The sequence below is a fragment of the Pseudorasbora parva genome, chromosome 19, assembly GCF_024679245.1.
Source record: "Pseudorasbora parva isolate DD20220531a chromosome 19, ASM2467924v1, whole genome shotgun sequence".
Taxonomy (NCBI): Eukaryota; Metazoa; Chordata; class Actinopteri; order Cypriniformes; family Gobionidae; genus Pseudorasbora; species Pseudorasbora parva.
This window is the reverse complement of record NC_090190.1, coordinates 38,562,801-38,589,185: the sequence shown is the minus strand read 5'-3', so window position 1 is coordinate 38,589,185 and position 26,385 is coordinate 38,562,801. Positions and strand designations below refer to the sequence as shown.

The 26,385-nt window shown below is 46.4% G+C and overlaps 2 protein-coding genes across 2 annotated transcripts; both read right to left on the bottom strand.

Moving 5' to 3' along the window:
* Positions 1 to 559: 559 nt before the first annotated feature.
* On the bottom strand, positions 560 to 3,503 carry LOC137047405 (CD209 antigen-like protein E). The gene is made up of 3 exons (XM_067425035.1): positions 3,437 to 3,503; positions 3,098 to 3,234; positions 560 to 676 (listed from the first exon to the last, which is right to left on the bottom strand). Exons 1-3 carry the CDS (start codon positions 3,501 to 3,503, stop codon positions 560 to 562), a joined length of 321 nt encoding a protein of 106 aa, XP_067281136.1.
* A 9,456-nt stretch (positions 3,504 to 12,959) lies between these two features.
* Positions 12,960 to 25,749, bottom strand: illr3 (immune-related, lectin-like receptor 3). Its single transcript, XM_067425515.1, has 9 exons — positions 25,642 to 25,749; positions 16,929 to 17,057; positions 16,688 to 16,735; positions 16,490 to 16,561; positions 16,343 to 16,375; positions 15,968 to 16,039; positions 15,713 to 15,867; positions 15,161 to 15,270; positions 12,960 to 14,520 (listed from the first exon to the last, which is right to left on the bottom strand). Exons 1-9 carry the CDS (start codon positions 25,706 to 25,708, stop codon positions 14,346 to 14,348), a joined length of 861 nt encoding a protein of 286 aa, XP_067281616.1. The 5' UTR covers positions 25,709 to 25,749; the 3' UTR covers positions 12,960 to 14,345.
* Between the last annotated feature and the right edge of the window lie 636 nt (positions 25,750 to 26,385).

The following is a 26,385-nucleotide window of genomic DNA, read 5'->3' as shown; positions in this document are numbered from 1 at the left end:
AAATAGATGAGATTTACATTAGATGTACAGTATTCATTTAACAATCCCACACAGGTCTTATAGGTATTTTATAGGTATAACTTGTTTTCCTTTTGTTTTGACACAACACATCTTGCAGCATTTTTAGCCATGAGTAGGTAAATCCAAAAGAGCCCTTTATTTTTTTTTAAATAGACCTCATTAATTAGTTCCACTGATTAGGTAAATTAATATTTCTTTACACAAATAAACTTTTTCTTTTTTTTACAAGAAGCATCAAACCAATATTGAAAGTTGCCATTCCCGTCTCCCAGACTAGCACAGTTTTCTCCAGACGGATCCTGTACTCTCCAGTTATCAGGTTCACTCTGCCCTCTCCTGAACCAGAACCTTTAATACACAAACAATCTGGGTTTGAAAACATTTCTGCAATAATTTTATAAAACAGCTGTAGTTTTGGTTATGACGTTTTTTGTTGTTGTTGTTTCATAACTTGTCATGAATTCCCAATTGTTATTTTTCATTTTTAAACTACTTTGATTATTTTCTGAGTAGATTTATGATGTCCCATGCAGAGTTCTTACTGTACTCCAGTTTCAGTGAGAGTTCGGTTATTCACCCAAACCCAGTGTCCTTCAGTGTCCAGATCATTGAGACCAATCCAGTGCGTCACATTCATTTTAGAGACCAGGAAATCCTAAAGAAGAAAATTTGGGATGGTTATGTTACACATCTCATTACATACAATTCAGATGCCAGACTCACGCCGGAAAACACTTTATATGCACCTCGGGTTCACATCATTTCCTGTAACACCGCAGCTCAATACCTGTGCAGGAAACAGTGGGCGGTTTTGGTCATGATGTGTTTCTCTTCTTCCTCTTGAGGTTTAGTCACTTGTGGTTTCATCCTTCCAACAGGTTTTGGCCATTTTATATTTCCACTCATATTCATTTTATGTGGACTGGTAACACAAATGGAAATCATACCACTAATCTGGACTGTAATAATATGACAAGCCTGCATCACACTGAATGAAACCCAGTCCTTGTTTCTTACTCTTTTTGGGGTGCTGCTCAATCCAAACAAAGTATGATGGGCATTTTATAACAATTTAGCTTTTGGTTACCAAAATGATAACTTGTGCGTTAGGATGGTGATTTATTCCCGGTGAAGGAGTGAGTTTTGTGATCGTGCGCACCTAAAAACACTGCTCACATGGTCAGTCAAATGATTGTTTGTCTGCTGTAAAAATGTCATATACTTGGAATAAAATATTATTTAATGTTATATTATATTATATTAATTTTTAAATGTGGAAATGAGCGGAAGTTAATACAATGCAGCAAATTTAACCTATATATATAACATTAATTACTGCTGTAATAATGCCTCATTTCAAATGTTTACTTGTTTTTTTCTTCTTCTTCTAAACGGTGATTAAAGCTTGTTATTGTAAATATTGCCAGCATTTCAGTAATATAAGTGTAGGCTAGATCTTTAAAATGCATCCAAATTACAGGGAAACGCAACGATACGGTGCTCCGCAGTGGTCAAAAAGGATATAAACAGTGAATCTTTTCTCGAAAGCTCAGAGATGTGGATTTGTACGGTAGTTATATCCTAACTATAGCCCCTGTAATGAAAATACCTTACGACCCCATGAGAAAAAATTACCGTCGGAACAGGGCTTTATTCTGATTTCGAGTTTAGAGTTACAGAAAAAAATGCAGACAATGCACGGATGTTTTCTGCTGCATCTGTGGGTGTTTTACACAATCCAAAAAGCGACAGAAAATGTATTTTTTTGTAAAGATTGCAATCAGATCACCATCTTGATCAGATCTTCAGCTTGATCGGGAGCAAACCGGTAAGCTTGAGGTCGTTGTGCAGTGTGTCGAGCCTGCTCTGTTTCGGTCGTCCCTTCCGTTGACTTCCAGCTGGAAGCCCATTTCGGCAAGCGTTGTATGGTCAGCGTTCAGGACATGGCCGTATCACAGAAGCCGGGCACTTGTCAGATGTTGAGGCAGATGTTTCCATTATACAGAAGATTTCTACTTTTTTCATCATGGGCTAACACTCAGAGCCGTAAAGAGCAAAGTGCCGCTTCAGCCAGGCAGCATTGACTCACTCAGTGACTTCACGGTTCAGACTTCCATCAACTGCGATCACTGAGCCGAGATGCTTTAATATCTCTGGTCTTGGTAGGTCAGTGCTGTCTATCTTGATCATACACTGTAAAAAAAAATGGTTGGTTTTTGTTGGTTTAACTTAAAAAAGTAAGTAACCTGGTTGCCTTAAAATGTTGAGTTTATTGAAATTAAAAATTTGAGTTGATACAATGAAGGAAATTGGTTTAATAAATAGAAACTCAAAATATTTTTGTATCTGAACCACATAAAAAAATTTATAAATCATGAAAATATTTGTTTCACTGCATCATCAGAAATAAAACACACACAATTACCCAATATGCTTACAAAATCTTTTAATAATATTTTAATAAAGGTTGTCGAATCTCAAAAAAATGTCATTGTATTAAGTCAAAATTTTAATTTCAATGAACTCAAAATTTTAAGGCAACCAGGTAACTTTTTTTCCAAATCATTTTTTACAGTGTACCATGCTCGTTCAGGTCTGTGGTCATGTTCTGTCATTGAGGCGTAGGCTGAAGGTTGCCGGCCGATTGCTCCATGCCTGGACATTCTGCTCAAGGCTGGCTTTCTCTTCAGCATCAAGATAACGTTGTCCTCATTGAGAAGTGTCATGATACTGATGGCTCTTGCATGACTATGTCCATCAGAAGAATGAATAGCGATGATAAGGCTGATCCTTGATGGACGCCCACAGTAATATGGAACTCTTGTTGTTCCAGCAGTTTCCTGCATCTGATTTTTGGTTGCTCGTACAGCAGCTTTACCCTTTTGATGAGTTCTTTAGGAACTTCTCATGGGGAGCATGGTCGAACGCCTTTGCAGGGGCTTTTGTTTTTCTCGATGCTTCTCAGCATTATCACATTTGGTGATATTTATTTTCAAGATGCAGGGCTGTATAATCTTTTATTAATTTTTCTTACATACTGTATAATATCAATTATTTAATAATTGATTTGACTTGCCTGTTCTGATTGGCTGGTTATGGTCACCAGATCGGCTCCTTTTGAAACACAGACATCTCGACTCCTCCACCAGTTCAGTTTATCTGAGCTGAATAAATACAGCTTTCCATGAGCTATCCAGCCGTCCACAGGCAGAGCTGTGAACAATGAATTAAAAAAGACAATTAAACATTTCATTATTTAGATCATAAGGGTCTTTCCTTGCCTTTTAAAAAGTGTGTGTGTGTGTGTGTGTGTGTGTGTGTGTGTGTGTGTGTGTGTGTGTGTGTGTGTGTGTGTGTGATGTGATGCTTAACAAAATAATGTTATAAAACAAATGTCAAACAAGAGCCAACTCACCAGCACAAAGGGAGAGTGTTTCTTTAACTCTGGTGTCATTGCTTTTAAGTTCCTCTAGTTCTCTCATAACTTGAAGAAAATGGGAAGAATAAAGTTACTCACATGGCCAGTTCAGTGAACACTACTGTTAATGAAACATGTTTATGAAATATTAACACTTTCTCACTTGTGCTTTTCATATCTTCAGCTGATTTAAAATCAGCAAGCGTATTGACATCTGATCCAAGAGAAAAGAGCAGCAGAAATGATGACATGACAACCTCACTGTCGATTACACTTTCAACAATGTGAATAGAAGTCAAAGAAGGGATATTAAAAGTATAAGGTTTACTAAACTAGAAAACGTCTCGGTTACGTATGTAACCCTCGTTCCCTGAAGGAGGGAACGGAGACGTACGTCAGAACTGAACCGACGAATGGGATCTTACTTTAGAGACCAATCCTACTTCGAGCATCTTACAACGAGCCAATGAAATTTGGCATGCGATCACGCATTCCACGCTCCGCCCCGCAGCGCGGGTATAAATAGGAAGTGGAATGGTAGATCAGCGCTTTTTCTGCTGAGGAGCCGAAGGTGACCGGACTCCCAGCGGAAGCACAGCATCTGGCGACGGGACGTACGTCTCCGTTTCCTCCTTCAGGGAACGAGGGTTACATACGTAACCGAGACGTTCCCTTTCAGTCGGTCACGTTCGACGTACGTCAGAACTGAACCGACGAATGGGATCCCTATGGAAAACGCCAGGATGCTGGCCCTTCCAGCGTCCTGCTTGAGCGCACTGCACCGTCTAGTATGGTACGGAAGTCAGGGCTCCAAGCAGGGAGTACAGTCACTGCTGTTTCTGCAAGACCCACTCAGAACGACTATTGGATAACGCTGGGAAAGCGTGCCTACCTCGTGCTTGAGAGAGAGGGTACGCTGCGGGGCCACGTCCTTCAGGGAAGGAGAGGTGGGAGAATACACATAAGGACTAACCTGGCAGGGTAGTGCAACATATGGCAGTCTCTGGGGTGGTTCCAGCCTGACTGAAGGGGGGAAAGAACACGCCCAGAGACGACAGAGCGGGCTCTGTCGAGGGAAAGACACGGGGCTAGCCCGAAGGGTAGCTGATACCGTGGAAGAATACACGTATGGGGTTGCCGTGAGGGAACCGCTACATATGGAACCCAGCCTACAGCCACGTTTCACAAGCATACGGGTGCAGGCCTGGCGTCAGACGGTCCGCAACGTCTGACACCGGAGGGGTGACGGAGGAGCTCGACAGGGTTAGCCGGTTTCCCGGGGAACACAACTGGAGACAATAGACGCACGTATCCGGCCCAGAGGGCGGGAGTGGCGTTTCGCAAGCCGACACTTAGAACGGGCACTTAGCGCTCCTGGCCACTGGGGGCGAGGATGCGGGAAGATACCGGCTCTACACGTAAGCTATAGAATCTAGCAAACGTGTTAGGTGTCGCCCAGCCCGCAGCTCTACATATGTCTGTCAGCGAGGCGCCTTGAGCCAGCGCCCAGGAAGAAGCAACACTCCGAGTGGAGTGAGCTCTTACACCGAACGGGCAAGGCACGTCTTGGGACTGGTAGGCCAAGACTATAGCATCCACTATCCAGTGGGCTAACCTCTGCTTGGAGACAGCCTTTCCCTTCTGCTGGCCTCCGTAACAGACGAAGAGTTGCTCTGAGGTCCGAAGGCTTTGGGTCCGGTCAACGTAAGCGCGAAGAGCGCGGACCGGACACAGCAAAGCCAGGGCTGGGTCTGCCTCCTCCGAAGGCAGCGCTTGCAGGTTCACCACCTGATCCCGGAAGGGAGTGGTAGGAACCTTGGGCACATATCCGGGCCGGGGTCTCAGGACAACGTGAGAGTTACCTGGCCCGAACTCTAGGCACGATTTGTTGACCGAAAGTGCATGCAGGTCCCCTACCCTCTTGATCGAGGCCAATGCCGTCAGGAGCACTGTCTTTATTGACAAGATTTTCAGCTCACAAGACGCCAAAGGCTCGAAGGGAGGGCTCTGAAGTGCTCGGAGCACTAGAGCTAAGTCCCAAGAGGGTATCGAGGATGGACGAGGAGGATTTAGTCTCCTCGCACCTCTGAGGAACCTGACGATTAGGTCGTGCTTCCCCACGGACTTACCTTCTACTACATCATGGTACGCTGCTATTGCTGCAGCATATACCTTGAGGGTGGAGGGAGACAGCCTTCTCTCCAACCCATCTTGCAGGAAGGAAAGCACGACACTGATCGAACACCTTCGGGGGTCTTCCCGGCGGGAAGCGCACCACTCAACGAACAGGTTCCACTTCAGCGCATAGAGGCGCCTCGTAGAGGGGGCTCTAGCTGAAGCGATGGTGTCTACGACAGCTTGTGGTAGTCCATCTAGAACCTCCGCGTCCCGTCCAGGGACCAGACATGAAGATTCCAGAGGTCTGGACGCGGGTGCCATAGTGTGCCCCGTCCCTGAGAAAGAAGGTCCTTCCTCAGGGGAATCGGCCAAGGAGGGGCTGTCGCGAGGAGTGTGAGTTCTGGGAACCAGGTCCGGTTGGGCCAATACGGCGCAACTAACAAGACCTGCTCCTCGTCCTCCCTGACCTTGCACAGAGTCTGTGCAAGAAGGCTCACTGGGGGAAACACATACTTGCGTAGGTCCCGGGGCCAGCTGTGCGCCAGTGCATCTGTGCCGAGGGTACCCCCGGTCAGGGAATAGTACCACTGGCAATGGGTCGAGTCCGGAGAGGCAAACAGGTCGACCTGTGCGGCTCCGAACTGGTCCCATATCAGCTGGACCGCCTGGGGGTGGAGTCGCCACTCTCCCGGAGGTGTCGGCTGACGAGAGAGCTCGTCGGCTGTCTGGTTCAGCACACCAGGGACATGAATGGCTCGAAGCGACCTCAGCTGCTTCTGACTCCACAGGAGGAGGTGGCGGGCGAGTTGGAGCAAACAACGGGAGCGTAGACCACCCTGACGGTTGATGTACGCAACGGCCGTGGTGCTGTCCGTACGGACCAGTACATGCTTGCCACGCAGCGGCCCCTTGAGGCGGCGGAGTGCCAGATGTACTGCCAGTAACTCGAGGCAATTGATATGCCAATGCAATTGCGGCCCCGTCCACAGACCAGCAACTGCATGCCCGTTGTACGTGGCCCCCCAGCCTGTGGTGGAGGCATCCGTGAATAGCACAGCATGCCTGGACACTTGTTCTAGGGGCACCCCGGCCCGGAGAAACGAAGTGCTGGACCACGGGCTGAAGGTTTGGCGGCAGTAAGGAGTCACTGGGACCCGGTACTGACCGCTCTGCCACGCCCACCTCGGGACTCGGCCTTCGAGCCAGCGTTGAAGCGGTCTCGTATGAAGCAATCCAAGCGGCGTGACCGCGGCTGCAGATGCCATATGCCCCAGGAGCCTCTGAAAGAATTTCAGTGGAACCGCTGTCCTGCTCTTGAACATATTCAAGCAGTTCAACACCGTCTGGACTCGCTCCTCGGTGAGGCGCGCCGTCCGGTTGACCGAGTCCAGCTCCATACCGAGATAAGAGATCCTCTGTGTAGGACAGAGTTTGCTCTTCTCTCGGTTGACCCGAAGGCCCAACTGGCTGAGGTGACTGAGCACCAAGTCCCTGTGTTCACACAACTGGTCCTTCGACTGGGCTAGGATCAGCCAACCGTCGAGGTAGTTGAGAATCCGAACGCCGCGTTCTCTGAGCGGAACAATGGCTGCCTCCGCGACCTTCGTAAAGACGCGGGGCGACAGGGACAGCCCGAAGGGCAGGACCTTGTACTGATATGCTTTCCCCTCGAACGCCAAACGTAGGAACGGTCTGTGTTGAGGGAGAAAGACACACGGAAGTACGCATCCTTCAGGTCGATCGCTGCAAACCAATCCTGGGGACGGATGCATTGGAAATGCGTTTCTGCGTCAACATCCTGAACGGGAGCTTGTGCAGGGCCCGATTCAGAACTCGCAGGTCCAGGATTGGTCGTAACCCACCCCCTTCTTGGGCACAATGAAGTAGGGGCTATAGAACCCCGTCTTCATATCGGCTGGAGGAACCGGCTCGATCGCGTCCTTCGCCAGTAGGACCTCGATCTCTGACCTCAAGACCTGAGCATCGCTGCTTCGCACGGAGGTGAAGAGGATGCCCCTGTACTTGGGCGGCCGGCGCGCGAACTGAATCGCGTAGCCGAGTCTGATGGTACGGATGAGCCAGCGAGACGGCCCGGGGAGACCTAGCCAGGCCCCCAGAGACCGTGCAAGCGGGACCAACCGCACCACAGACATGCCCGGGGTGGGGCAGCGAAGCGGAGTACTCTGGCCCGACTCGGGAGGCCCGGAGGCGGCCCGAAGTGTTGCCTGAGCACTCCTGGTTTGGACAGAGAGTGGGTGAGAAGGCCCGGAGGCGTCCTCGGAGCCCACTCTGCTGCCCACTGCCCGGAGGCAGGGAAGTGAAGCACTCAGCCCCGACCCGGGAGGCCCGTGGGCGGCCCGGAGTGTTGACTGAGTGCTCACGAGAGAGGAAGTGTGTGGGTGAGAAGGCCCGGGGGCGTCCTCGAGGCCCACACAACTGCCCCCTGGCGACGGGAGGGTAGGAAAGGAGTGACAAGGCCCGTGGGCGTCGCACACTGCCAACCTGACCCTCTTGGGGCCCAGAGAGAGAGGAAACTGCTCTTAAAATGTGGGTACCGCTGGACTCCGGAGAGCCAGTGGCAGAACCGAAACCAGTCAGGGCCCCCGGTCCTCCTTCGGGGGGGTGGGGGAGGGATGCGAACATCGTCTCCCCCGAGCAGCTCCTGTTCTCCCTAGCCGGCCCGTCTCAGGGCCGCGTCCCCTTGCGCTTGCCTGCCGGTTAGCGGGCCCTGGACGGGTTGGGCGTCCCTCGCGTCCGGCACCCTGCTCCTCCAGTGGAGGCTGCTGCTCGGCTCTAGCAGGGTGGAGGCGGACGCAGGAGGGGATGCCCTCGGCGACGAGCCGGCAGAGGCGCTGCGACCGACGACCGAGCAGCTGGTCGTCGGCACCCTGGTGCAACGCCTCCGTCTGCTCTTGGGCCACCAAGAACTGCTGGGCAAAGTTCTCGATGGTGCCGCCGAGGAGGCCAGCCCGACAGACAGGCTTTTCTTGCGCATATCTGTCAGGTTAGCCCCCTATTCCTGGACCACTAGTGTGGACATCGCCTGACCCAGGGAGCGTGCAGTGATTTTCGTCGCCCATAGGGCGAGGTCCAACACCGCACGCAGTTCCTGCACAACCCCTGGGCTGGGACTACCCTCGTGCGTGCAGGGCAGAGGGCAGTGAGAGAGGGAAAACAATGATACTTTTTTTTTTTTTTTGTCTCATTTTTGGCCCTTTTGACCCTCCATATTTCCCTCTCTCCGATGCAGCAATTGACATCTGTCCTCTGCCAGAGCCAAAAATGAAACGCTAGCCCTTTTTCTCTTTAGGACCAGCGATTCCACCTTCAACTACCAGCAGGCATGCGAGACAGTGAACGTGACCGTCAGAACGGCACACAGCGCACTGAGCGCTCAAGCCTCTATGAAGAAGGCAAGGCGAACAATGCCCTGACGTGGTCGTGTTCTCATGAGAGAATCCGTACCACCCACGAACAGTCTCAGCATGCTTTTGATGCGATAGAGGAGTGGGGGCCCGAGGGGATTTACCCGGCGGGGAATCCCCACTGTAATCCTCAGGCCACCAGCGCTTATCAGCCAAAGTAGCCCTTTTCCAGTAACACTAGAAATGAACTAGATCGGGGGATAGGCGAAGGGACTCGACCCCATCTGAGGTTTCATAGTCTCGACCGCGCATCTAGAGCGCCGACTGACGCGCGCCGGTTGTCGTGACAACCACCGCTGTCAGCCGGCCGCTCGACGGCACACGACGCGCTGAACACTCGAGCCCTTTATGAGAAGGGGGAGACGAACAACGCGCCGACGTGACCATGTTCTTTTACCAGAACATGAATCACCCACGATCGCAATCTCACATGCGCTCGTGGCCGTCAAGAGGACAGGAAACAGTTGCATACCAGGAATACACGGTTTGAATGACATCTTGAAAAAGACGCAGGGTCAAACCGTGTTGCTCTTTTGTGAATGGAAAGCTGCTCTTTTAGTGTGCTGAAGCACTCAGGGAGATGACCGCGGCTCCACACAGTTCGTTCTGCAAGCCTGTGTGAGCTCTCAGTGATGTGTATTTGTGTGTGTGTAACGCCCAGCGAACCAACAGTTTGTATAGGAAACGCTCAGCGAACCAACAGTTTGTATGGGAAACGCTCAGCGAACCAACAAGCTCCTTTAGATCGCTTGATCACTGATCAGACGGTCTCTCACTGACGCGCCGTATCACCCGCACTGGCAGACTCTCTCACTCAACACTCTTTGACTCATAGTCAGACACTCTTCGTAGGAAACAGTAAGCACTGCTCGGCTCCGAAGTAGAAAGCGCTGATCTACCATTCCACTTCCTATTTATACCCGCGCTGCGGGGCGGAGCGTGGAATGCGTGATCGCATGCCAAATTTCATTGGCTCGTTGTTAGATGCTCGAAGTAGGATTGGTCTCTAAAGTAAGATCCCATTCGTCGGTTCAGTTCTGACGTACGTCGAACGTGACCGACTGAAAGGGAACTGTACACCTACACACTCTGCAAAAGTTTGAATGAGTTGTATGAGTTGTAATATGTAAATTTAGTACAATTATATAAATATAGGTTTTTTTAAATTATATTTAGGCATTATTTTAGGCATCAGAACACATTTAATTTCCAGTGTAATATCCAGACATACTTCATATATATTGCTGTATTTAGGTAATCACCCACAGTCTCAAAAGTCTCAAAGGATAACGCAACAAGACGGCTAACGTTTTTCACTGGCCTTAAATGTCTCAAAATACAATCATTCATTTTTTCATGTGTTTTATTAACAAAAGAAAATAAATGATGTTTGACAATGCTTGCTTAATTTGCAATTTAAAACGGCTTTCATAAAAAAGCATATGATTTTGAAAAATGTAATAATTGTATTCTATTGAGTCACTACTGAGATGTTTCTGCTCTACACTATAAAGTAAATGCACCCTGAACAGAGTGAAGCCTGAATGCACACTGAACAGAGCAAAGATCTTTATCAGATATACTCACAAATCATCCAGAGAGCGCAGAGACCTCCAAGAGCAAAAACCAGAGAGAGACCCAGAAGAGTCAGAAGAACTTTCGTCCACTTAGAGGAAGTGACCTTTCTCTCTTGCTCTTTTTGAAGAGAGAAATCTGAGGTCATAAGTGGTGTTAAAATATTTTTAAAGAATATATTTTGCTAAATAATTTACACTTTTTTAAATTGTTTTTTTAAAGAAACCCAGAGCAAATTAGATGTTCTAACCAAGCTGTGTTCCAAATTAAGTTGATTTCACAAATATTTAGTCAGCTAAAGAAAAGGTATTATTATTTTAAAGTATTGTTTCCATTGTAAAGCAATGTCCAATACCAAAAAAAAGAGTATGTAAGCTTTCGAATGATGATGCATTTACGATGATTACACGAATATGTGATATGTGAGAAAAAAGCAATAATCAAAGCGCAGCAAGTGTCCTGTATCACACACTGACTTTTAGCAGGCTAAACAGTGTGAGATGAAGCATTTTACACAGGTCTTTCTGCTGTGATACATTCTTAAACTCATATCATAACTAAACAGAACTGAGCATTAAATTATATATTACCTCTGTACAGAGAGCAGTTGCCATCTGAAGCTGTTGCTGAAGGCACGTAATCAAAATTTTCATAGATTGAATCCATTTTTTAAACTGATAAAATGCGTGTAGTTTGAGTGTTTGCTGGAAACAAGGAAGCCACAGAAATACTACTGTATAGGAGAAGCAAGCAAATTGAGGAAAAAGAACAAACATTTTTAATTGAAAGTATAAAGTCATTACATTTAAACAAATATTTAAAGAAGGCTACACACAATAATATGCAGTACATACTGGTGTTGAGGATGCAGATGCAGCTCGAGTGTGTCTGTGCGCATCTGTGCTCATTAAAATAGATACTGTAGAGACACGCACAGGAAGACAACCTCAGACCTTACGAAAGATAGTCGTTCTTTCTGGTATCGGAGTTCAATGTGGGGAAAGTGTACAACCATATTTGTGCTTTTTCTATTTGGTCACTGGACAGTTACAAGTTTTGGGTGAAGCTGATGCAATGCAACTTAACAAAGTATGACAATTTTAATAACAGATGAAAAATAGCTGCAACTCATTCTTTTGAATCTAATATTTTTAATGAATCTGTTGAACTGGTTAACAAAACAAATCTGAATAGACTGTTTCTCCAGGTGCGTCTTTATACCTCAAAACATCACTGTCTATTTTGTACAATTGATTCATTATGATGGAGGTTAACGGTTCACTGACTCATTAAACCACTGCTGGATGTCATTGGATGGTAAAATCTGTTAAAGGTAAAAGGGACATTTATGCTAGTGGAGAACAGAGGAAAAAACATTGACAGAGAACAGGTGAAAAAAAAAATTGTGCATGCAATGCAGTCTAAATTATCATAGCATAAAAGTTCAATTATTGCAGTTACATGTCACATACAGTCATTTTGCATTATTTCAAGCTGCATTAATTCAGTGGCTTAGTAAATATCACAGTAAACATCAACTTTATTAACTTAATAATCGGTTCTTGTGCAATCAAGCCGCTGCAAATGATCCAGAATGTTGTGGCACGTCTTGTATTCAATGAGCCCAAAATGGCTCATGTCACACCACTATTCATCTCTCTGCATTGGCTACCACTCGCTGCCCGGATCAAATTCAAAGCCCTGACTCTTGCTTATGGATCTTCCACAAGCTCAGCACCCACATACTTCGACTCACTCCTACGAGTCTACACCCTCACCAGAAGCCTTTGCTCAGCTAATGAGCGAAGGCTAGTGGTACCATCACAGAGAGGCATGAAATCCCTCTCCAGAACTTTTTCTTTCATTGTTCCTGGTTGGTGGAACGATCTTCCGTCCTCCATACGCACGACAGAATCACTCGCTTCATTCAAAAGACAGGTAAAAATTAATCTCTTCCATGAGCACTTAATCTTATCATATATTTTTTTTTAAACTCTTCCTCCTCTATTTCTCTTTTCTTCTTCCCTTTTCTGGTTTTTGCTGTATATAAATCTAGGTATTTAGGGCACTTTTTGCGTTTCTTTGCCTCTTCTTGACGGATCGCTTCCTGTACTCCTGAGTTGTAGGTCGCTTTGGATAAAAGCGTCTGTTAAATGCATAAATGTAAATGTTAATAAAAACATCTAAATATAATTTATTAGATGTTTTAAGTTGAACATACCAAAATAAGTTACTAAAAATCCAACAGTTACTTTTGTCTAATATTTACAGTTATATTTAAGTTTTTTTCACTAAAAGAATTAAGTATTTGAATAACCAATTATTCATTTCAAATATACTTATACAAAAATATTTGAGAAGGGAGAATTAAATCGAACCAATCGAATTTCAAGAACCACAAATATTACTTAATTAAAATCAAGATTATTAAAATTTATTACACACTGAAGAAATTGAGTAAATGTACTTGATTAAAGCAATGCACCCCTTCCCCGCCCCCTGACGTGAGGACATCTTGATGGTTGAGTGAGTGTGGCCAGTGTTGATAATTCTGAGTTCACACTGCCCGATTTTAGCCGCAATTTAGACTCGCCGACAGGTTTTGGGAAATCGCCGACAAATGCCTGAAATCACAGGCAAATCGGTGCTCGTGTACTCGAGTGACATCACGCAGTGTGAATGATCAAAGACGCGATCAGAGAGAATTGCAACCTGGTCTCACAGAATTCCGATATCCTCACATATATTTGGCATGCTAAATATCTGGACCTGTCAGTGATTCAAACTCCTGCTCTGTGAAATTAGTTAAATGAGTTGAAAATCACATCAGCGATGACCGACAGCCAATGAAAGAGTGAGATACAGGGTAACGGGAGGTTCATGGAGGATTTATAGACATAATATCAGTATTTTAGTAGATAGATTTACAATTCTATCAAACAGAAACAAAGCCCAAACATTTGCACGTCCAGCCGCAGCAGCAGCACATTACAAAATGATTTATTTACCTCAAACTGTTTGCAGAACACAATCCTTGCTCCAACAATTTTCTCCACCATAATCTTTTTTCTTTTTCTCCACATACATAGACAATTTGGAGCAAACTTTGTGCAGTTTATCATTTTTAATAATAGGAATGTAATAGGTCTACTGGTGGTGGTTGAGGAGAGATCCTTGACATGTGTAAAGCATATGAAAGCGGCAAAGCGCTGTATTAATGCCTCATTCATTCACTCAAGTGTGTTTGTGTGGAGTATTTTACAAAGGTTTAGAGGAATATTGGTTTTTAAATGTTTTTACACAATTTTTTCTACAAGTTACTCAGATATACTTAATTTGTTTCACTTACATTTACTCAGTTCATACAGTGTCTGTAATTGATGTCACTGCTTTAAAATGTACACATTTATTTGAGTCTAAAAAAAATTCACCAATTTTTTTTTTTTTAAATCATAGTAGAAGTTTTTAGAGTGTACTGGCCGTTTGCTGTAGTCTTTAGAAATTGATTTCTTTAAAAGCAAACATCTCCCTTTGCTTTAAACTTTGAACATTGTAACTTTGCAGATTTTATGCTCAAACTGCAACATTACACACTAGCTAAAGTTAGAAAAGTGAAATCGTGTTTTACCACTATTACCACCAATATATTTTACTGTAAAATGTAATATATAAATATGATATAAGTGATTATTCAAAATGTATTTTGTTCCCCAAAAGTTTGTTTTTTAAGACATGATAATCTGCAAATGCCAGAATTGTATTTTTGAGAACTATTCAGGAGGAGTGAATTAAACTGCTGCAGCCGATTCGCAAACCAATCTTTTCTTTTCAAAACAGAAAGCATCCGTCCAGAAATCCGTCTCTCCCGTTGGATGTCCCAGACTAGCACAGTCTTCCCCGGCCGGATCTTCTTTCGTCCAGTTATCAGGCTCGTCAGGTCCATTCTCTCGTTTCAACCAGAATCTGCAGAAAGAAATGCATTATTACACTTCTTTTTTGTCATGACTTGTTGCTCTAAGAACTCATTATTACGCAAATTAGATACAGTGTATAGATACATTGCTTTGGTTGGGAAAACCCATGTATGGCCATTTAACCCACATATTGCATAAAGTAAAATGGTATAGTAATTAATTCTGATATATGGTTCATAACATAGTTGAGAATCATCTTTAAACAATGTTTGGTTAAAAAAAATCCTGAAACCTAAAAAAAAAATATCCCAGCATTTTTGTCTATACATGTCATTTTATTTTTTTAAAGGTCCTGGTGTCCACTAGCATAACATTTTCAAAAATGTTTTTTTTATTTTATTTTTATTATATACCAGGGGTGTCCAAAATCGTTCCTGGAGGGTCATTGTCCTGCAGAGTTTAGCTCCAGCTTCCCTTAACACACCTCTCTGTAAGTTTCTAGAATGCCTAATAAGACCCTGATTATCTGGTTCAGGTGTGTTTTATTGGGGTTGGAGCTGAACTCTGCAGGACAGTGGCCCTTCAGGAAAAGGGTTGGACACCCCTGCTCTAAACAATGTATTGACATGAAAAAATACTAAATTCAAAAAAAAAAATTCCTTGGTCTTAAACATGAATGATGCTCTTACTCTACTGAATCATTAAGTGGCTGGTTGTTCACCCAAACCCAGTGTCCCTCAGTCTCCAGATCACTGAGACCAATCCAGTGCGTCTTTTCAACTTTAGAGGTGAGAAAATCCTAATGGAGAAAAAGTTTTTATTGTCTTATGACATTATAATGCACATAAGGTTTAGAGCAGAAAAATGTATAGCCTAATATGTAATGTCTGTGAAATCAAAATTGGCTATTTATTTAAATTAATAATGTTTTATTTTAATAATCTTTAGGCAACAAATTCATTAAAATGTGATAACATTTTTTACTGCTTTCCCATGCATCAGATTGAAGGCTTTTTGTCAGTGAAAGCTGTGTGTGGTTGTTTCTTCACAAGTATTTTGAACAAAATGTTAACTTTCGCTGATCTTTTGACACCATCAGAGACTTCATGATCATCAAAGTTTCTAATGGAAACTTTGGAGGGGGGCGGGGGTGTCTTCCTTTTGTGTAACTGGGAAATACATGTTATAGAGGTAAAAGGGATTCATATACTGTATATGAAGTGTTGTAGTTCAGAACACACCTGTTCTGCTGGGCTGTTTATGATCACTAGATGTCCTCCTAGACTCACACACTGATCTCGACTCTGTGTCCAGTTCATCTTGACTGTAGAGAAGTAGTAACACTTTCCCCCAGAGTGAATCCAGTGGACAGCACAAAGTGCACAACCTGTGCTGGCTTTAGTGAAAGAGAGACTATTCACTTTCCTCTTAATTTTAATAAATTCGCCTATTTAAGATATTTAAACTTTGCACAAGGCTCAAATCGTAGGACGTACAGTTTAATCTGTTCAGCTTTCTAAGCGTCTCCTCATGCTGGCTGTGAAGAGCATCAAACTGTTCTTTGTAATCTGCATAACACGGCCAAAAACAAACACAATCAGGATGAGATGAGTGATCAATTCTTCAGGGCACGAGGTTAATCAAAGTTTTGTTCAGGCGTGCAGAACACTTTGTCATGTGTGAATTAGAAATGCAGTCTGGGGTAGTTTTCTGTAAGCTCTCTCGCAAAAGTTTGTTTTGAAGAGAGGGAGAAACAAGTAAAGCGGTTCAAAGAAATTATGTTTATTAAACAAAAATAAATGAGTTCAGAATTAGAGCATGCACTTTCTCCAAGCCTTTTGGTTTGTATGAATCTGAATGTAACAACTTACTGGTGTAGTTGTCTGTAAGCTCTTTCACCATGACTGAGACAGAAACATAAAGAAACAGTTATGAAAAGGAAGAAAAAACAAGTGGTTGGAGAAATGTTGAAATGGGTTGAGAAGGTAATATTTCGAGCTAAAATTAACATAACTCACTCTCATTAATGTGCAGGTGTTCTCTAACTCTGGTGTAGTTGTCTGTAAGTTCCTCAAGCTCTCTTGCCATGACTGGTACATTTAAACAGTTATGAAGATGAAAATTGAGAAAAGAAACCAGACAGTCACTCATGTACTCATTTGTCCTCATGCACTCTGAATGAAATGGTTGCTGGATACTTAAAACATTTGACTCACTTGTGCCATTAGTTTGCTGGGAAGACGGTTGCATTGAAACACTGATATCTGATTAAAGACAAAACATAAGCAATAGCAGTAATAAATAATATCACTAAGCAATAGTGATAGTGTGTGTGTGTGTGTGTGTGTGTGTGTGTGTGTGTGTGTGTGTGTGTGTGTGTGTGTGTGTGTGTGTGTGTGTGTGTGTGTGTGTGTGTGTGTGTGTGTGTGTGTGTGTGTGTGTGTGTGTTATACTCACACAGTATTCCAAGAAAACAGAGAACCCCGAGAGCAAAAACAAGACAGACAGCAAAAGCAATCAGAAGAACTTTAGTCCACTTAGGGAGATGGACTTTCCTTTCTTTTTCTTGCTCTTCAGTAAAGTTACCTGGGGTCAGAAATGTGATGAGATGTTATTTCTGAAAAACTGAACCCTTGAATCAGCACAGAATTTCAGAATTTGCTGAATTTACATTTAGCTAACTTCTGTATTTATTTTTTATTTTATTTACAAAATTAATTTTCATTGTGAGAGACAACTTACCCCAACCAGACATTTTATGAATTCTACTCTTGAGAACTCAGTTTTTAAGTTTCATTTAAAATATACCTTCATATTTGCGTCATTGGTACTTTAAAATATATGCAAAATATATTGAAAGATTAGCTTGAAATCGTCTCAGTTACGTATGTAACCCTCATTCCCTGAAGTAAAGAAACAGAGACGTATGTCGGATCTGACAACAAATTGGGGATCATTTTAAGACGCCAATTTGATCGTTTAAGAACGAGCACGCTCCACCTGCAGTACGGGTATAAATACGGAAGTAAAATTCCGCATCCTCGTTACATATATAACCAAGAAGTTCCCTTTCAGTTGGTCCCATTTGATGTAAGTTGGAACTGACCCATGAATTGGGGATCCTTCCAACACACCATGATGCTGGCCCTTCCAGCTCTCTGCTTGAGCACACTGAACCGCCCCCCTTTTGGAGCGGGAAGTTAGGGCTCCAAGTAGAGAAGGTCCGTCACTGGTTTTCCTGCAAGACCCATTCAGAGTAACTATTGGACAATGCTGGGAAGTGTGCCATCTCCCGAGATGGAACGCTGCGAGCCACGTCCTTCAATGGAAGGAGAGGTCGTAGATTACCCAAGAGGACTAACCTAGTAGGGTAGTGCAACATATGGCGGTCTCTGGGGTAGTTCCAACATGGTTCCAGGGGAGAACACCTCCAGAGATGACACAGTGGGCTCTGTGAAACGGAAAGACATGGGGCTAGCCGGGTAGGGTAGCTGGTACAGTGAAATAATACACATGTGGTTACTACACATATAGGGACCACTACATATGGATACCCAGCCTACACACACATTCCACAAGCACACAAGGGTACAGGTCTGGTGTGAGACTGCCGCAAAGTCTGACACTGAAGGGTGACGGAGGAGCTTGACAGGTTAGCCATTTCTGGGGAACACAATTGGAGACTTATTAATTGGAGAATAGATGCACGTATCCAGCTCAGGGGGCAGGAATGACGTTGCAAGCCAACACTTAGAATGGGCACTTTGCACTACTGGCCACTGGAGGCGAGTATGCAGGAAGATACTGGTTCTACATGGAGGCTATAGAATCTAGTGAACATATTAGGTGTCGCCCAGACCACAGCTCTACATATATCTGTCAGCGAGGCATCTTGAGTCAGTGCCCAGGAGGAAGCCACACTCCTAGTCGAGTGTGCTCGCAACCTGAACGGGCAAGGCACATCTTGGGACTGATATGCCAAAACAATAGCATCCACTATCCAGTGGGCTAACCTCTGCTTGGAGACAGCATTTCCCTTCTGCTGCCCTTAGTAACAGATGCAGAGTTGTTCTGTGGTCCTAAAGCTTTGAGTTCAGTCCACATAGGCGAAGAGGGCTCGGATGGGACAGAGCAAAGCTAGGGCTGGGTCTGCCTCCCCGAAGGCAGCGCTTGCAGGTTCCCCACCTGATCTTGGAATGGAGTGGTGGTAACCTTGGGCACGTATCCAGGCCGGGGTCTCAGGACGATGTAAGAGTTACCTGGCCCAAATCCTAGGCACAATTCACTGACTGAAAGTGCATGCACATCCCCTACCCTCTTGATCAATACCAATGCAACCACAAAAGTATTGTCTTCATGGACAGGATCTTTAACTCAGTGGACTGCAAAGGTAGGGTTCTGGAATGCTCTGAGCACCAGAGCTAAGTCCCAAGAAGATACAGAGTTTGGACGAGGTGGATTTAGCCTCCTCGCAACTTTGAGGAACCTGACGATTAGGTTGTGCTTCCCTAAGAACTTCCCATCAACTGCATTGAGATATGCCACTATTGCTGCGATGTACACTTTAAGGGTGGAGGGAGACAGCCTTCGCTCCAGCCCATCTTGCAGAAAAGAGAGCACAACACTAACCACACCCTTTTGGGGGTCTTCGCGGCAGGAAGCACACCACTCAAGGAACAGATTCCACTTCAACACATAGAGGTGCCTGGTAGAGGGGGCTCTAGCGGAAGTGATGACGTCTGCCACTGCTTGTGGTAGCCCACCTAGAATCTCCTCATCTCATCCAGAGTTTCCAGAGGTCTAGACACGGGTAGCATAATGTGCCCCGTCCCGGAGAAAGTAGGTCCTTCCTCAGAGGAATGGGCCAGGGAGGGGCTTTCGCCAGGAGAGTTTGTTCAGAGAACCAGGTCCAGTTGGAGCTAGCTAGCAAGACCTGCTCCTTGTCTTCCCTGATTTTGAACAGAGTCTGTGCGAGAAGCATGTAAGAGCAAGGTGGCCGTCAAATGAGGACAGGATAAAACCGCATTCAGAAGCACACGGTTTGAATTACATCTTGAAAAAGACACAAAGTCAAACCGTGTAAACTCTTTTAGAGGAAATGTTCTGACAGTGCTGAAGCACACGGGAATGGCCGCAGCTCACAGCAGTTCAAAAAGTGCAGATCTGCTGTGAGCACTTATTTTCATTGAAGATGCCCAGCTCATAGCTGTGAAAACAGCTGTTTGTTCGTCAAATGTGATGTAACCCCGCTGAATGTGCTGTATCACCCGCACTCGTAGTAACACTTCGCAACACTTCTGTGGCAAGGGGGGCGTGGTTCAGCGAGGTCTGCAGCGGGAGAGAGAGCCGCGGGACAAGCGGTACGTGAGTGGGTTGGAAGCAGATTAATAACACCTGTCTCTTGTTCTAGTAATGAGCGCGGAGAGGGGATAAAACAGCAGTGGAACCGGAGATCGAGGAGAGAGAGAACCCGGACGGTTGATGCGAACCCCCATGTTCAGAGACTGAGAAACCGGAACCCGGAAGTGCCGACCCGGAAGTGATCGAGAGATCGTGTTATGAGATTTCACACTTGACTGTGTGTGTTGACAGAGTTTATTGAGAAAATAAAGAGCAACCATCAACCGTCCAGCCGACCCCTTGTCCTCTTCCTTCCTCCTTATATCGAACTTTACTACAGTGGTGCCGAAACCCGGGAGGAAGTAGGACCGCGCCGCCGCCATGACTACTCCAACGCCCTCCGCCACGCCGTTTGCGGACATTATCACCTCTCTCGCGGCCCTCCACCAGGAACAACATCAGTCCATGCTGGAGCTGCGGGCGGACCAGGAGCGCCGATTCGAGGCCATCGTCCGCGGCCAGCAAGAGGACCGCGAGAGGTTCCGAAGCTGGATAGACCGGGAGGTTCGCACCGAAGCCGCCGGGCTCGCCAGCGCACCGGTCCACGTGCCCCTACACAAGATGGGGCCACAAGACGATCCCGAGGCCTTCATTGACCTGTTTCAAAAAGCGGCGGAGGCCTGCGGGTGGCCCCGGGCACAGTGGCCGGTGCGCCTTATTCCACTGCTCACCGGAGAAGCCCAGGCGGCCGCCCAACAACTGCCGGTGGCGAACCTCCTGGATTACGAAGATCTGAAGAGGGCCATCATCCAGCGGGTCGGGCGGACCCCCGAACAGCACCGTCAGCGTTTCCGCTCGCTGGAGTGAGGGGAAACCGGCCGGCCCTTCGCTATGGCCCACCAGCTCCGGGACGCCTGCCGCAAATGGCTATTGGCCGGTGGAAGCGACGTGGACCACATCGTCGATCTGGTGGTACTGGAGCAGGGGGGCGGGGCTGCTGGGGTCGGGCGGGGATAACGGTTCCGGTTCCACCCCCCCTCCGCGCTCATATTCCAACCCACTCCCCGCAGGGGCGGCGGGCAGGCCTGGGCTGGCCTGCTGGCGGTGCGGCGACCCGGACCATTTTGTGGACCGATGTCCAATGATGGACATCGGGACAATGATCCGGGTCCCGGACGTCCAGCGGACCACCCCTGATCAAGCAGGAGAGTACCAAGTTCCTGTGAGTATCAAGGGGGGTACATATCAGGCCTTGGTGGATTCAGGCTGTAACCAAACCTCGATCCATCAAAGCCTGATGCAGCCTGGGGCATTGGATACAAGCCGCATGGTTAAGGTGCGGTGTGTGCACGGGGATGTGGTGGAATATCCGGTTGTCCCAGTCACGATACAGTTTAGGGGAGAAAATCATAGTGTTGAGGTGGCGGTTAGTCCCCACCTCCGGCATCCGCTAATTCTGGGGACAAATTGGCCCGCCTTTCCGGCGTTATTGGGGTCGATATGCGCGGATGCCGCTTGGGGGAACAAGGCTAGGAACGGGGCGGTGCGAGTGCAGGTTGGTGAGACTGATACGGGACCCTCGGGAACTGCTTCAGAGGAACCGAGCGGGGTCGAGAGACTGATTCTCTCGGACCGCGATGACTTCCCTCTGGAGCAGTCTCAAGACGATACCCTCAAACATGCTTTCCACCAGGTCCGCACGATCGACGGTCAGTCCCTTCAACCCGCCTTGCCCGTCACGTATCCTTATTTTGCCATAATTAAGGATAGGTTGTATCGAGTGACCCAAGACGCTCAGACAAAAGTGGATACAACCCAGTTGTTAGTACCAAAGAGCCGCCGGGAAATGCTTTTCCAGGCGGCTCACTCTAACCCTATGGCGGGCCACCTGGGACAGGCGGCCACGCTGAATCGTTTAATGACCCGATTTTTTTGGCCAGGCATTCACGACAATGTGCGCAGGTGGTGCGCGTCTTGTCCTGAATGTCAGTTGGTGAATCCCCTGGCCTCCCCAAAAGCGCCATTGCGCCCCCTTCCATTAATGCAGGTCCCCTTCGAGAGAATTGCGATGGACCTCATCGGGCCATTAGAGCGATCCGCACGCGGACATCGTTTTGCGCTAGTTATCGTGGACTACGCAACACGATATCCGGAAGCAGTGGCTCTCCGCAACATCTCGGCGAAGAGTGTTGCGGACGCACTGTTTCGTCTAATCTCCCGAGTGGGGATTCCGAAGGAAATCCTCACTGATCAAGGCACGGCGTTTATGTCACGCACGTTAAGCGAATTATACGGGTTATTGGGCATCAAATCGATTCGGACAAGCGTCTATCACCCACAAACAGACGGCTTGGTCGAACGATTTAATCGCACTCTTAAATCCATGATCCGTAAATTCGTACAGGAAGACGCCAAAAATTGGGATCGGTGGTTAGAACCCCTCTTATTCACTGTGCGAGAGGTCCCGCAAGCCTCCACGGGGTTTTCCCCCTTCGAGCTTCTCTACGGACGACAGCCCCGGGGGGTGCTGGACGTCCTACGAGAAACTTGGGAGGAGGGGCCTTCTTTGGCCAAAAACGAAATTCAATATGTGCTGGACTTGCGAACAAAACTCCACACGTTGGGGCGGCTATCTAGGGAGAATTTGTTACAAGCCCAGGACCGCCAAAGCCGGTCGTATAACAGGGGTACGAGACTACGCAAATTCACACCGGGAGAGAAAGTGCTTGTATTACTCCCGACATCGAGCTCTAAATTAATGTCGAAATGGCAGGGGCCGTTTGAGGTCGCTCGACAGGTTGGAGACCTCGATTATGAAGTGATACGGTCCGATAGGAACGGAGCACGGCAAATATATCACCTCAATCTCCTGAAGAAATGGAATGAGGTCGAATCAGTGTTGTTGGCGACAGTGATCGGGGGAGAGGATGATCTCGGGCCAGAGGCGAGCATCAAAGCACAATCGGTCGCACTGGCCCCTGGGGGAGATCACCTCTCACCGTCCCAACTCACTGATCTCTCAAAACTACAGGCGGAATTCGCCGATGTGTTCTCGCCCCTACCGGGACGTACCGACTTAATTCAGCACCATATCGAGACCGAGCCGGGCGTGGTAGTTCGCAGCCGGCCGTATCGTTTACCTGAACACAAAAAAAAAGTAGTTCAGGAAGGATTAGGGGCAATGCTCGATATGGGAGTAATAGAGGAGTCCAACAGTGACTGGGCGAGCCCGATCGTTTTGGTCCCTAAAACCGACGGCTCGGTCAGGTTCTGTGTGGACTACCGCAAGGTGAACGCAGTGTCGAAATTCGACGCGTATCCAATGCCGCGGGTTGACGAGTTGCTTGATCGGCTGGGCACGGCTCGATTTTATTCGACATTGGACTTAACAAAGGGCTATTGGCAGATCCCCTTGTCTCCATTGTCCAAAGAAAAAACAGCCTTCACCACGCCGTTCGGATTGCACCAATTCGTCACGCTTCCCTTCGGTTTGTTCGGGGCACCCGCTACCTTTCAGCGACTCATGGACAGGATTTTGCGTCCCCATGCCGCATATGCTGCTGCCTACCTGGACGACATCGTGATTTACAGTCACGATTGGCAGCGGCATATGCAGCAGGTCCGGGCGGTCTTGAGGTCGTTGAGGGGAGCGGGGCTCACGGCCAACCCGAAGAAGTGTGCAATTGGGCGGGTGGAGGTAAGGTATCTGGGCTTCCACTTGGGTCATGGGCAGGTGCGTCCCCAAATTGATAAGACCGCCGCAATTGCGACCTGCCCGAGGCCCAAGACCAAAAAGGAGGTAAGGCAGTTCTTGGGGCTGGCGGGATATTATAGACGGTTTATACCAAATTATTCGGACCTCACCAGCCCCCTGACTGACCTTACTAAAAAGGGGCTACCAGATACGGTCCAATGGACGGAGCCGTGCCAGCAGGCCTTCACCCGAGTTAAGGCTGCTCTATGTGGCGGGCCGCTTTTACACTCCCCTGACTTTTCTCTCCCTTTTCTGTTGCAGACTGACGCGTCGGACAGGGGGCTGGGCGCAGTCCTGGCCCAGGAGGTGGAGGGGGGAGAGCGGCCGGTGCTGTACATTAGCCGTAAGCTCTCGAAGAGAGAGGCTAAGTACAGCACCATTGAAAAAGAGTGCCTTGCCATCAGGTGGGCCGTTCTCACCCTCCGCTATTACCTTCTGGGGCGGGAGTTCACCCTCTGTTCGGACCACGCTCCTCTCCAGTGGCTCCACCGCATGAAGGATACCAACGCGCGGATCACCCGTTGGTATCTAGCTCTTCAGCCTTTTAAGTTCCAGGTGGTCCACAGGCCGGGTGCTCAGATGGCTGTGGCCGACTTCCTCTCCAGAAATGGGGGGGGGGGGGGGGGCTGCAGGCCGGACGGCTCCCCGGCCTGAGTCGGGCGGTGGGGGTATGTGGCAAGGGGGGCGTGGTTCAGCGAGGTCTGCAGCGGGAGAGAGAGCCACGGGACAAGCGGTACGTGAGTGGGTTGGAAGCAGATTAATAACACCTGTCTCTTGTTCTAGTAATGAGCGCGGAGAGGGGATAAAACAGCAGTGGAACCGGAGATCGAGGAGAGAGAGAACCCGGACGGTTGATGCGAACCCCCATGTTCAGAGACTGAGAAACCGGAACCCGGAAGTGCCGACCCGGAAGTGATCGAGAGATCGTGTTATGAGATTTCACACTTGACTGTGTGTGTTGACAGAGTTTATTGAGAAAATAAAGAGCAAGCATCAACCGTCCAGCCGACCCCTTGTCCTCTTCCTTCCTCCTTATATCGAACTTTACTACAACTTCGTAGAAAACAATATTGGAAACCACAGCAATTGTTTGATTTTGAAGCAGAAGGTGAGGATGCGATATTCCACTTCCATATTTATAGTTGCACTGTCAACACATTCTCACACCCAACTCGTCACATATGGACGCTTGACCCGGACCCCTTGTCGTCACTTTTCAACGAACTGGGCGTACCTTTATCGTCAATTTCTGGGTTTGGGTCAAGCGTCCATATGTGACGAGTTGGGTGTGAGAATATGTTGGTACTGTGGGGGGAGTGTGAACTGCATGACAATGTCCATTGGCTCGTTCTTAAACACTCAAAGTAGATTGTTCTCTGAAAACAATCCCCAATTCGTCGGTCAGTTCCGACGTACGTTGAACGTGACCGACTGAAAGGGATCTACTGCTAGAGAAAACAATGCCTGTGTGATCACACTATCATGATGAGAAAAACTAGTTATATTACTGTTTTATAATAAATGCAGCACCCTGAGAACATCAACACTTGTGGCCTACACCAGAAGCAAAGTGATAAAGTTCTCACTTTATTGTTGCTTTAGGCAGTATATCTCAATACATGCTACATACATTTGTGCTTTTGGCAGATGCTTTTATCTAAGGCATCTTGAATTGCTTTTAACATTTCATGTGAAATCTTTCGGCTTTCTGAACAACTGACCTTGGTGTTGGTATCATCATGATCTACTGTCCGAGCTACAGGAAGACAGGCCTTTTTTATTGAAATGAGTGTTGACAGCAATGATTGATCCAGGGAACGCATATATAGATAAAATATATACCTTGAATGCAATGTAAGTTGCTCTGGACAAAAGCATCTGCCAAATGTGTAATTGTTGAATGAACATACACACTTCAAAAGGCTTCAAAATGTGGTCGATGTCATATAACCATTAAAAAGCCAAAAAGTTAAATTTATTTTTAAGAATTTAAAAATGAAAAACTTATACACCATTACTACAGTGCTAAATCATTAAAATAGAAATGAATGCATACTGATAATATCCCTGACTTACCTTTGTGTTGAGAGCAGTTTTCAACTGCTGAAAGTATGAAATCACAATTTTCATAGTCTGAATCCATTTCACGAGCCTGACAGAAGACGTATGCTGACACTTGAGTGCTGCTCGAGATTGTCCAGAATAAGGAAGATGCATAACATGTCATTCACAATACAAACAGGAAATAATAAAGCAATATTTTTTTATATGAAGAATGGATCCAAAAATATAATTATTGAATGATATTTAATGTTTAAATATGTCATGATTAACCAGAAAATCAGCAGATCGTGATGCCTTCTAAAATACATATTTGACAGCCATTCAGAGATAGCTGTGCATTCCAACACTTTTTTTTTGTTTTTGCAATCATTATATAAACAGTAAATAAATAAATTGTATGATGTTTCATAGTCAAAATATTTTCTGTAGGTATGAAATTAATCATAAATAAACTGCTGTCATTGATGTCACAGAATTTAGGAACTCTCTTAAATATCATATTACCTTCTTGTTATTACCAACCATGTTACAGTTTTTTCTGATGGCTTAAGCATTTTTTTTGTAACTATTGGCTATTTTTTGCAGAACTCTACACACAAATCAGAAAACCCTTCACCAAATCAGCAAAACATTGTAGTTCTCTTGCAATTTTTTTTTTGTTTTGTTGTGTTTCTCATTAGAGTATGGCAGTGCTACAAAACTTAGGGTGCGTTCAAACTTGTCATGTTTGGTTCGATTAAAACGAACCCTGGTGCG